The sequence below is a fragment of the Orcinus orca genome, chromosome 19, assembly GCF_937001465.1.
Source record: "Orcinus orca chromosome 19, mOrcOrc1.1, whole genome shotgun sequence".
Lineage (NCBI taxonomy): Eukaryota > Metazoa > Chordata > Mammalia > Artiodactyla > Delphinidae > Orcinus > Orcinus orca.
The window spans coordinates 15,429,593-15,443,162 of record NC_064577.1 but is presented as its reverse complement, the minus strand read 5'-3'; the positions used below and the strand labels follow the sequence as shown (position 1 = coordinate 15,443,162).

Genomic DNA, 13,570 nt, shown 5'->3' with positions numbered 1-13,570 from the left:
ATGGCAAGATTCCTGTGCAACATGAAGAAAGTTCCAGATTCATGATCTTACAAACAGAATAACAGTATATAATACTTCGGTGCAGGATACAGTTACCTGCCTGAATACATGACTGTGTGCGCTGATGTGATGTAATACTATGTGACATGGGGAAGAAAGTTAACAAATTCAACAGATCTGGTCATAAAAATGAACACTCAAGTCAAAAAAGTACAAGGACAGGAGGAGAAAGAAGCTATGTGAGTCTAAGACTAATAGTGATTAATTAGTGATTCAACAAAGGGATGGGCTCTATCATGAAGGAGAACGCTTCTGGTTAATAGAGTTATCTATTAAGAGCACAGAAAAATAAATAAATATTTCAGGATTGGGTGAAGAATTAATCGACAAACCTCTAAGGTCTTCTCCAATGATAAGATTTCATATCTTTCTACTCAGTGTAACATTCAGTCCTGTCTTACAACACAGTATTTTTTAAGTCAATAACGCTAACAAAACCCCCAAAATGACACCCTCTGCGATCCAGTCCCAAAAAGAAGGGCAGGGTGGGATGCAGTTTTTCCTCACCAGTTCATAACAAACTCACCAGTACCAGCTCATCCTAACATTTTCAAAATGATAATGGATTTTTTTTTTTTTCTGGTACGCGGGCCTCCCACCGTTGTGGCCTCTCCCGTTGCGGAGCACAGGCTCCGGACGCGCAGGCCCAGCGGCCACGGCTCACGGGCCCAGCCGCTCCGTGGCACGTGGGATCCTCCCGAACCGGGGCACGAACCCATGTCCCCTGCATCGGCAGGAGGACTCCCAACCACTGCGCCACCAGGGAAGCCCTATAATGGATATTTTTTTAAGAGTATTTAAAATGCTTAAGAGTTCAGTTCAATTCCCATTCACCTAACTAAATATCACAAGTGTGTGATAACTGTCCAGGACACCATGAAGTATCTGATTCACTGACAGCTCCACCTTTACTTCCTGACCCCAACTCACTTCCCTGCTTTAGGGAGTGGTGTGACTGGAAATGAGCAAGTGCACTGACAGCTGCAGGCAGAAGTGATATCCTCCTGTAGCAGGATACAGGAGAGTCAGAGACCAAAAGAGATATATGATCCTGACACCAAGAAACTGAAGTTCTAGCTTCTACATAAAAATCTGGATAGCAGAATTAGATAAAAGAAATTCTACTGCAGCTGTTAATTTCCATGTCTGATGAATTTTATTGAGGATTGTGGGTGGACACAAATAAATGCTTATGCTAAATGCAGATACATTTGATGACAGAAATGAATGAAAGTTTAAAAAAGGGGTCCGGGGCTTCCCTGGTGGCGCAGTGGTTGAGAGTCCACCTGCCGATGCAGGGGACACGGGTTCGTGCCCCGGTCCGGGAAGATCCCACATGCCGCATAGCGGCTGGGCCCGTGAGCCACGGCCGCTGAGCCTGCGCGTCCGGAGCCTGTGCTCCGCAACGGGAGAGGCCACAGCAGTGAGAGGCCCGCGTACCGCAAAAACAAACAAACAAACAAACAAACAAACAAAAAAAAAGGGGTCGGGGAGGACTGAGGGAGCTCAAGGACAAAAGGGATAGATCTAAATACAGTAACATATTTAGAAGCCAGATGACTTGTGCCAGGTTCTCAAAAAACAGAAAATATTTACATGTGAAGAAGGAAATATGGAATTCACAAATGACAGCCATAAAATACTTAATTAACTAATATAATTGAAGTATGAAGTTCACCCCTTAACCAAAGGAACATGAATGGTAGAAATTAATGTGTAAATTATCATGGCGATACACTAAAATGCTGAGAAATCAATGTATTACTAATGTACGGCATTTAACTGAAGATTGGAATCAAATCCTGCCATCCTCTTACTCATTCCAAGTAGACGTCCACTTGTCAGCTAAGACCCAAGCTTAGGTTTATTCCTACCTCTCTGAAGAGTGCACCATAAAACTGAACAATGTACGGGCAATCACTACTTCGCATCACTACATCCAAATCCATGAGAAGTTGTTTTTGCTCTTTTTCATCCACTGTTGACCGAATTCTCTGGAAAAAAATGACAAAAGATGTCACAAAAACATAAAACAACTTTAGAAACCAAAGAAAAACCACTACCACAAGACTAAAAATTCCAAGCAGACTTCACAAATACTAACCAGACATAAAAATTATCATCTTCCTTATACTTTACAAGAATAATTTTATCACAGAAAAACAAAACAGCACTTAGAAAAAAATTTTTTTGACAAAATAGCACGTAGGAACTCTTTAAGGGACACAGGGCTTTTTAACCACAAGCATTCACTGATGATGATGGAAGGAATGCCCTGCCGGCAAATATAAAGAAAATCTTAACAAGCCATCCTCTAAACAGTTTACGTTGAATAATTATCAGTAGTTTCATACATACTTTTAATCACTATTTCAGAATTGTATGGAATCTGGGCATTCAACGCAAGAGCAGCCCTCTTCACTCCCTGGCATCCTTACGCCTTAGCATCCTCCTTCTTTAGAGATGGAAAATAGCCCAGAACAGGTAAAAGTGAGAACTAGCATAGGGGCAGCACACAGACTATGACCCATGTCTCCCAAATCCTGTACTGGTATCTTCCCCCTTCACCACGCTTTCTGTATGTTAAAAACAAAAAGTTCTACCTGACTCTCCAACTCGTGAGTCAGAATGCAGGGCAGCATAAACATGTGGAGGAAAATCTAAAAATGAGGAGACAGAGGGCTGTTTGTCTGCTCCTCAGATGATGAGGTCCTCCCCTGTACATTGCAGACCTGGGGTATATCCCCAACCCACCTGTAAAATGACGACTCTGCACAATTCTAAAAGACTCCCACAAAAGATAAGGGTCCCCAGCCCTGCCACCCACCCAGGAACTGCACAGAACATGGAGATGTTCAGGGCGACAGCTCCCACTGCACTAGAGACAGGAAAGAACCAAGTTCAGACAGTGTAAAATATTAATAATGAAGTTACAGTTTAATGACAAGGCATGCAAACAGCTCTGTTCTCATAAAAAAAGTTCACAATGTCACACCGTGCCACTGTGTATAATACATAGCACATACTTACAAGGCAAGTTAGTATCAAAAAATATACAAGGTGGCATTTTGTCTTCCAAAGACTTCAAGGTATCTGTCCTCAATGTTCTTGAAAGGGTGAAGGCAGTCAATTAAACTCTTGAACCCATTTTACAGAAGAGAAGCCAGAGGCACAGAGAAATACAAAAGATGTATTCCATGTGACACGACAATAAGCAGGTGTATAAGGAATAGAAGTAGGTTCTCTAATTTTCATTTTTCCCACACTAAATGAGGAATTCCACATATTCCAAATACAAACAAATTTAATTTTGCAACTTAAAATTTACAGCCTGCTAGCTACAGTACTTCATACCAAATAAAATTTACTAGCTGGCATCCACCTTGTACATACTGATTTATTCCAAACTTTCACACTGAATATCCTGCCCAGATAAATAAGAAAAAAATAAGAAGAATGAAAAATAAAAACAAGTAAGACTAGTACTTTTAAAATTAAGAAAATCCCCCCCTCCCATTTCTGTACTTTCATAGTTTGGAGATTAATAATTTTGTTTTTAAATCAACATCGGCATAATGTCTGCTCAAAAGGGATAGTTTTAAAAAGTCAAATTAGCCCAGAGATGTAATTTGTATTTGTTCAAAACATGACACTGAAATTTTGGTAAACATTTTAATTACATTAACTTCTGTTTTAAAAAATATAACTTTAAAAGTGTAGCTATGAAAATACTAATTTGGGAACGCTATTATTTTTAAAAGACTTAATAATCCTATGTATCTAAACTTAAAAGACAAAGAACTGGTAATTAGAGACAAACAGGGAAGAAAAAGCAAATGATCCTCTGGTTGCGGAAGATTTCTACCTACTAAAGAATTCTCACTATTAATAGATTAAAAATTTTTTTTTCTACTTTTACTATTTTTCCTTATTTACAAGTGTACTAACACACACACTTATAAAACACTATTTTAAAAGATGCCCTCCTTTCTAGTTTATTTTTTGTTTCCCTAAACTGGTTATATGGTTTTCTAAATTTACAATAAACCTCAGTAGTTATCATCAATAACTGACTCTTGGGGACCAGTTTCTAAAAACACTGCTGTTGCTACAGAAAGGATACATGTTACTGTGTGAACTGGAGACCTAACTGAAGTCCCAGCATCTAACTGATGTAATAGGATTATTACTAACCATACTGGAGAGAGAGTTCCTGGCACAGTTGTAATCTCTGAGATCGTCAGCATGGCAGGAAAATCTGTCCATCTGTAAAATATTCTTTAATGCCATTGCTAGCATGAAAGAGAACATGGGGGGCTGCTGGATGGCCTACTGCTCTTAATGATGCCTGTCCCCACCTCCTCACACTTTCTGAGCATCTCGCCCAAGTGATGGGCGTTGGAGGACTAGCTGCTGGTACTGCATCTCAATTGTTTAAAACAGAGCAAGTACAGCTAGCTCTGAATTATACTGATACTAAAGTTTTAGGGTCATATTGTAACCTTTATTATATGTGAGGAATTAATAAACTAAGCTAATTCAAAAGGCCTGAAGGACTCAAAGAGGAGATTAACTATAAGCATACATCTCCTACAATAGCAGTAGCTTCAAATTAATGATTTTAATTCAGTAATTCAATAAGTAATTCAAGTTAGAAAACACAAATAATCGATGATTCAAATGAAAAAATACTTAGTAATAAAAGTCACTACCAGGAAAGTTTTTCTAATTGAACATCAAAGTAATGTGTATGGAAAAGATTTCTACCGTTTGAAATAAGCAAGGCTCGGATTCTCTAATGAAGGGAGCATAATCACCAAAAATGGAACACATCACTGAGAACAAACTTCCCTTCCCCTTATAAAGCTGTCCTCAATGAGGGTACTGGAAAATGCAAAGGTGAAGCCAATTACACTACTTGAAATGCTCCTGTAATTTAAATGTTCAGAAATCAAATGTGTTGATAAATGCCTTGAATTACAGGAAATTTTCATTTATTGATACCATAAATTTAAAGTTAGATAAGGCTAATGTTCATTTGGTCTCAGCAAACCCTTTTTTTTTTTTTTCTATTTAAGAAAGTAGAAAATATTTAAGAAAATCATCTCAAGAACCTTAAGTTTTAAAGAAAAGTTTCACTTTCACCCAAATATCATTAAAATTACTCTTGTTTCTTCATTATGGGGCTATTGAGCTTTTACTTGTCACTGTTTTATTAACCTAGCTTAAGTTATCACATTCTCTCAGGACAAACTAAACTACTTTTTGAAAATCAACCTACACAGCATTTCCAATAATGAAGTTATTTTCAAATTATTACAATTTTACTTTATTTGGAACATAATGTAGAGAAAACACTTTTAAAGCAAAACAAGAATTACTACCCTACTTATATAAGCAGTTTGCTACAGTGAAGAAATTTTATATACCTGAAGCTAAAAATATATTTTTAAAATTGTTGTCCAAATCTGTATACAAAGCTGTTTTATACTCTGATAAAGCTTTAAAAGCAGGTAAGTGCCAACAAAAACTGCATGTAGCTACAGATCAGCAACACCAAAATGACTCTCATTTAGACACTTAGTAGAGGCAAAGGGAAAAAAAGATAAATTCCTAGTTCCCTGGTTGTATGACTATTAGTGTTATACATGGTTCTTATCTAATTAAAAAAAAATTCCAAAGAGCTTCACTTATCTAAAGCAGCCAATCCAACTCATGCCATTGGCTGAAGCAGCCACAAATTCAGTTACTAGAACTCTGTAAGGATTAAGCTACAGTTATAGAAAGTTAACAAGTTCCATAGGACAAGCTAAAAAATTTAAGTTAGAAATTGCCCTCTTGCCCTCTCCTACCTCATGCACAGAACTCAGCAATGCCCACTTTGAGAACAGTCCCAATCATACAGAAATACCAGGAAGTGGTTGAAAGTTTGCTTTCCTTCTTCCTGTACAATGTGACATCTTCAAGTCATTGGTAAATTTAAATGTTGACAACTTATACCTGGCCTCATCTGGAATGCCTCAATTTTTAACAACATGAATTTAAAGTATAAATACTCCTTTCACTGGGATTTCACACACACTATTCTCTCGCCTTATCTCCAAACCCTGCCAACCCGACCTCTCACGTAATTTGCTGGTACTCATCAAGGATGAACAGTTAGGGACAAAACTAACACCAGTAAGTATGAAGGACTTTCAAGTTGATTAAAACACATTATTAGGATGGAAAGGGACTGGGGGAACTATTAAAACTAAATTCACTGAAGGACTGGGGTGGAAAGGGCAGAGAGAAAGAAGCCAAGAGGATGGATGAAAACAGGCAGTACACACTCTTAAGGAAACCGATTTCACCCCTTGTTACTGAGATACTATGACCGCATTAGTGTCGCTTTCCTAAATTTATTTTCAGAGGTCAGGTCAGAAGGGATAAAGGGAAAGAGTATGATGATGACCCACTCGCTATTATGGGGTAAGGCCAGGATGGCTCAACTGGCAAAGAGGAAATGAAAAAAGGCCCACAGCGTAGGTCCTCAGAAGCGGGTCTCCAAGGAGCATTTTGCCTGGGCGTTAAATGAACACCTAGCTGATTCCGGTAGTGTCCTTGCCACCCACTCTGATTCAGAGTTAACTCACATCTCTGTGTCAGAGTTCTCAGAGCTAGCTCAGTTGCTAGAGAAGCCAGGCACACACCAAAGCGCTGGGGCCCGCCCTGAAAGGACCAGTCTGTGTCTGCCTATGTCCTATGCAAGAACTCTGAACTCTCACCAAAATCCCAAAGTTGTTCTACCTGCCAACTCAAGCTATAAGGAAAGGTCAGGCCAATGACCAGCTCTATCTGTTGGATAATGTGTGTGTGGAGAAGTCCCTCTGGGTTACCTGATCCCATTCGTGTTTAGAGAAGGAGAAAATAGGTCATCACATACTCGAAAGACTCAGGGTAAAGAAGACTGATAAGTCATACATGTTCCTGATTAAAAACAGTAGTTCCACAATGTGTACAACAAATGTTTGTAGGATCTGGGCATTCCAGGCAAAAGAGATACACGTCACCTGCAAACATATCAGGAATCAAGAACCGAGGAGTCCAGGAACTGACTTCAGAAAGACAGACTTGAAAACAGCAACACAGTCAAATAAACTTACAACATGTCTATCAATTCTAACTGATACTCCATCTGTGTTTTTGTTTTGAAATGGAGAAAATACACGGGGAAAGAGATGTGGGGAACAGAAAAAATGGGAAAAGTAATGTGAAAGGGCATGACCACTAGTCCTGGCAGGTACAGTCTCTAAACTCTCACATGACACATTCTTGCCAGGTCTTTGAAGGGCTCAGCTGAGGGTTCAGAGGACCGTGTAACAAGGTGCCCGTGTTCATCTGTGACTGCTTAGAGTAAGTTAGGAATAAGGTATGAGTATTCAAAAGGGAATGAGGGGTGAGTTCCCCAATCAGAAATTTGGGCACGGACACAACGAAACTCAGCAAGGTGATGTATTCAACAACTATAGAGGAAATCAGTGTATGGCTTTAAAGATTATTCTAGGCATTGACTAAAACAATTTAACACGGAATAAAGTGATGCAAGCTATTAGTATTTGGGCCATTAGGCAAAGTGTTACTTTCAATTTACCGCCAACCGAAATCAGAGCACCAGAAGGTCTTTACCCTTCGGCAAAGCCGTGTGGGATCCGCTATCGCCTGCAGGTAGCTCGATTTCAGCTCTCAGTGGCTGTGGCTCATCCCTCTAGCTGAGCGCCTCTCACCATCTAAGGTGACCAACAGTATTTATATTCTCTACTCAAGTAATTGCCAAATATCTTGCCAAAATGGGATGAAAGCTTGAGCAATCACTCACAGGACAGGAATGAGATCAAATGCTCCCTGCGTCGATCAAATGCCCCATAATGTGGGGCAATCAACTGTGGATTTCTTAATAAGCCATGTGATCTAGCCAATCGAATGAAAGCCTAAGACAATGGACTGAGTAGACACTGATAAGTATCACCCACGCAGGAATCCTAGAGCTGGTACCTGGGCAAACACAGCACATGGGATCTCCAGTGGACTCCTCTCCACAGAAAATAAAGAGGGATGGAATGAAGGTTCTACAGCGTTTCATTTAAAATCAAATGATGCAGAGAACAAGGATTTCTTAATTGATATAATTGTAATAAACGTATTTTGAAAGTATCCAGTTCCTAGGATCCACAAACACCAATACTGCCCTGCCAGAAGTGCAGCCTTGTTCATTAAGCAGTCCCTGCCCTTTGGTTAGGGACTCCTCCTAAGGTTAACATGTGAGAGAATAAAACACAAAGGGGAATCCACTGCCAGTCAGTGGATGACTTCAGATCAACCTAAGTCAGGGAGGTAGGGGATAGGAGAGCAAGGATCACACTCAGATCCCCAAGCGTCCCCTTGGATTCTTACAAACATTCGATCCTTACAACAAATGTGCTGCTTCTCCAGCAGAAATGTCCAGAATTCAGTTCTAATACGAAGTTGGAAAACCCCAGAAACCACTGCAGCACATCAGTGAGCTATCACTTTCCTCTGAGCTGCAGGAAATCCTAGGCATTCTTATATTCCTAATTTCAAAACAAAGATTCTATATCCCACAGATGCAGCAAGACACTTAACCTTAGCTGCTAAAGAGTCTTCTTCTAAACAGATCACATAAAAAAATGTCCATGATGTCTTACAATACTATCACTAATAAGATCAAAGCAGATGGCCGCATTAGCCAAAACAAACAGTTAAAAAAAAAAAAAAAAAAGGCAAAGTATTTGGAGTGCTGATCACAGATGCAAAACTTTTTCATGACAAAGAGTAACAAATTGTGTGTCTGTTAAATCAATTGTTTTAAATTATGAAAACACACGTTTTTACTAAGGAAGAAAGAAAGGATACTAATTCTTAATTGCAAAACCATCTGAGTCTTTAGAAGCAATTTAATGAACTCTCGATTGTAACTTAGTCAAATTAATTAATTAATAGTAGGACCTCCCTCCCCTTCTTCTCCCTTCTACATATCTTGTGCTGTGCATCATCAGAGAACGTGCAAGATCACTTCTAACAACATACGTGATATCACATCATGGGAAGACCTGCCCTGAGGACAAAGTTAATAGGACAAGTTTGATAAGTCTTGACAAGGGTGGTATTGTCTTCCTCTTTACATCATCCACATGTAAAGAGCACAATGTTAACCTCAGCACTGAAACATTTAAGGGCCTAAAGATCATAAATGACAGATCACAACTTTGGTACCCATGACAATACAGTGAGATAAGAGAAATCTGATATATAAACAATTACAGAGGCATGGCTATAACATAACAAAGAATGACAGAAAATGTGCAGGAGGTATTGTTCAAATATTGTTCCGGAGGATCCTCATTTAGAATGAGGTGTGTTAAGACGGGTTTTTCTCCAAATAACTGCATAAGCTAGGATACAGTCCTATGTCACGGTTCAGTCAGGTCAGTCAAGTGAAGGTAGAGGGTTTCAGAAACTAGGTGTCCAGAATGTTCAGAAACAAAAATGGTTGATTAAAGTTCACCAAGAGCAACCATTTCCAAACTGTCCACGCGGATCCCAAAGGTTCCTCAGCACTCACGCCCCAAGGGCTTCTGATATGGGTAGGCACCTCCCGTCCATCACATCAACCAGAATAGCACTAATTTTGTCTACTTTACTTATTGGGGTCTACATACAATTCTATTAACAGAATGAATCCACTAGGAGCAACAGCAAGAGAAACACACGCAGACTAGGAGTTCCAATCCCCACTACACCAGGGACTAGGGGGCAGCCCTGCCACGTGCTTGGGATCTGTCCACTCCTGGAAGGGCACCACTTACACTTTTCATTGCAATGCCACAACATTCAAGCAACATTAGCAACATAAAATAATATGGGGCAATCAACTGTGGATTTCTTAATAAGCCATGAGGATCCAGCCAATCGAATGAGAGCCTAAGACACTGGACTCCAGTCTCAATTCAAAACAAGATAGCCATGGCTTCTGCATCCCACAAATGACCTGGATAATCAAATGCTAGCGCTGTGGACCTCTGAAACTCAACAAAACTGCCTAACAAAGTTGTCTATAGCATCAGAAAGAAGCTCTTCTAATTAAGGCCACGCCTGTCAAGTGTCATTCTACTGCCTTCAGAACACTGCGCAAGACCAATGCTTGGGACTAAAACGACCCTCCTCCGACAGTGCTCACGGGCCCCACGCAAACTATGCAGCACTGAACTTCTGACAGCAATGGCGAGGTCCCCACTGCCCAGCTGCCTCTCGACACTCGCAGCTCTGCCTGCACAGGAGGCCCACCCAGCGAGCAGGGGAAAGCCCCACGCTGCTCTGCTCAGGGAGGGCTGGGCTGTGGGTGCTGACACTCTCGGGCAGAGGGCTCTGGTCCTTTCCACCAGGCATCGGGGTAACCTGGGTCTCAGCTCAAGCACACTGACGTCGATATCCAAATACCAAGGAGAGGCAAGAACGCAGGAATCGAGATCAGGCTAGCAGCCCAGGATCAGGAAAAGTTAAACGAGCGCAGCAGGAGAGTTGGAAGAGTAGAGGAAGGACACTGAGGGTGGAAGGAGTAACACATGTCAGGCAGATGGCCAAGAAAGGGAAACACCCGAAACCCTTAAATATGAGGTCACAAACTGCAAAGAGCCGACTGCTTTTCTGATTAACTCAGGGAACTTCTCAATTAGAAGACTCAAAGCTCATCATAGTGACCAGCAGTGACAACCTTCACACCTTCCTAACCCATCCAGAGGCCCAGTCTCTCCAGTGAGACGAGACCTTTACTCCCGCGTTCACCCTCCAAATAACAGTTCCACTGCCTTCTGTCTTTAGCGACAGCAATTTCATTCCTTTCTATTCCCTCCCACTTTCATTCTTTCCTACTCTCCCCTGTTTTTTCTCTCATAGCCTACAAACAAGAACAGGGCACGATCCTTCAAGAAGTCAATCCAGACCTAATTAACAACAGGGGGGCAGCAGTCCAGGCCTGCAGGAGGTCACTCCTCCCTCTGGTAGCAGTCTGCCTTTGCTGTCCCACTCAATTCCAGCCGTGGGCCTGAACCGTGGCACTGCAGCTACTCTTCCTAACTCTTTACTCCTGGGTCCCTGGATTGTTTTGAGTAGATTCTGATCATCTGTGGACTAACTCTGCTGGGGGTTTCTCCCAGATTTGAATTTCTCTAACCCTAGCTTGAAAACCTAATCCTGATTGCTTCTTCAAACACTTGGCCTGAATTCTGGGCTCTTCCCAGAATTGGCTGTAATAACCAGCCCTGCCAGACAGTTAAGCAGAGCTTAGCTAGGCCCTACTTCACCTTAGGGGATGGTGACTGTGTGTGTCTAATCTTTTCATTCAGTGGTTATTCCACCATCGTGCAAAACGGGGCGTGAAATAAATGTTATTTGCAGAGGATGCTGATCCAAGCCTGAAGTACCAGCCGGCGTCAAAGGACGTCCCACCTGAGCTTTAAAAGACCCTGCGTCAACCATGGCTTTGCCCTCAGCAGTCCTGTGACTCAGTCGCTCAGGCAGAGTTAGACAAAATAGTACAAGACAAACTACTCACAGAAGAGTAAAACCTGCTTACCCAAGCATGTGCAAATAAAAATGAAGGATTCAAACTTCCTACATCCTAGGTCTAACACAGAACCTCCCTGGCAGCTTAGGGAACTGTGCTCAGGCCAAAGGTCAAGAAAGTATCGTAAGTATAACTCTTACATATACTGTGTGTTATCTTGCTGAATCTGATTTATGATATCATAACTGATTTTTAGATTAATTATCTCTTGGAGATAATTATTTCCTGTAACTAAGAACTCATTTTTTCAAACATTTCTTATATGTGGCAAAATAAATTTGGGGAAGGGCTCCCTCCAAACTAAAAATGAGGAATAAACAATAATTTTTAAAAATCAGGTTAATACCACAGTTCACTTTGGTGCAGATACTGCAAGTAAATCTTAGGATAACTTCCAGGATAAGCTTAATGTCTGATAAAGAAATCCTTCTACGGAACAGGATAGAAAGCCCAGAGATAAACCCACACACATATGGTCACCTTATCTAGAAGAGGCAAGAATATACAATGGAGAAAAGACAGCCTCTTCAATAAGTGGTGCTGGGAAAACTGGACAGCTACATGTAAAAGAATGAAATTAGAACACTTCCTAACACCACATACAGAAATAAACTCAAAATGGATTAAAGACCTAAGTGTAAAGCCAGACACTATAAAACCCTTTGAGGAAAACATAGGCAGAACACTCTATGACATACATCACAGCAAGATCCTTTTTGACCCACCTCCTAGAGAAATGGAAATAAAAATAAAAAATAAACAAATGGGACCTAAATGAAACTTAAAAGCTTTTGCACAGCAAAGCAAACCATAAACAAGACGAAAAGACAACCCTCAGAATGGAAGAAAATATTTGCAGACGAAGCAACTGACAGAGGATTAATCTCCAAAATATACAAGCAGCTCATGCTCAATATCAAAAAAACAAACAACCCAATCCAAAAATGGGTGGAAGATCTAAACAGACATTTCTCCAAAGAAGATATACAGATTGCCAACAAACACATGAAAGGATGCCTAACATCACTAATCATTAGAGAAATGCAAATCAAAACCACAATGAGGTATCACCTCACACCGGTCAGAATGGCCATCATCAAAAAATCTACAAACAAGGGACTTCCCTGGTGGCACAGTGGTTAAGAATCCACCTGCCAATGCAGGAGACACGAGTTCGAACCCTGGTCCAGGAAGATCCCACATGCTGCGGAGCAACTGAGCCCATGCGCCACATCTACTGAGCCTGCGCTCTAGAGCCTGCGAGCCACAACTACTGAGCCTGTGTGCCACAACTACTGAAGCCCACATGCCTAGAGCCCATGCTCTGCAACAAGAGAAGCCACTGCAGTGAGAGGCCCGTGCACCGCAATGGAGAGTAGATGCAACTAGAGAAAGCCCGCGTGCAGCAACGAAGACCCAACACAACCAAAAATAAATATAAAATAATAAATTTATTTTTTTTAAATCTACAAACGATAAATGCTGGAGAGGGTGTGGAGAAAAGGGAATCCTCTTGCACTGTTGGTGGGAATGTAAATTGATACAGCTACTATGGAGAACAGTATGCAGGTTCCTTAAAAAACTAAAAATAGAACTATCATATGACCCAGCAGTCCCACTACTGGGCATATACCCTGAGAAAACCATAATTCCAAAAGAGTCATGTACCACAGTGTTCACTGCAGCACTATTTACAATAGCCAGGACATGGAAGCAACCTAAGTGTCCATCGACAGATGAATTGGTAAAGAAGATGTGGCACATATACACAATGGAATATTACTCAGCTATAAAAAGAAACGAAATTGAGTTATTTGTAGTGAGGTGGATGAAGCCAGAGTCTGTCATACAGAGTGAAGTCAGTCAGAAAGAGAAAAACAAATACCG

The 13,570-nt window shown here is 40.9% G+C and overlaps 1 protein-coding gene across 6 annotated transcripts in view; it reads right to left on the bottom strand.

Annotated features, from left to right (window-relative positions):
- Positions 1-13,570, bottom strand: part of MAP2K4 (mitogen-activated protein kinase kinase 4) — a 108,996-nt gene that overhangs the window by 34,092 nt on the left and 61,334 nt on the right. For all 6 annotated transcript variants that reach the window (XR_004481832.2, XR_004481833.2, XM_004266830.3 and 3 more), the window contains one exon: positions 1,935-2,054. Coding sequence is in view for 4 of the 6 variants with exons in the window: in XM_004266830.3 (XP_004266878.1) it covers positions 1,935-2,054 (120 nt within the window). In the remaining 2 variants the exon portion in view is untranslated. The remainder of the gene's footprint in view (positions 1-1,934; positions 2,055-13,570) is intronic.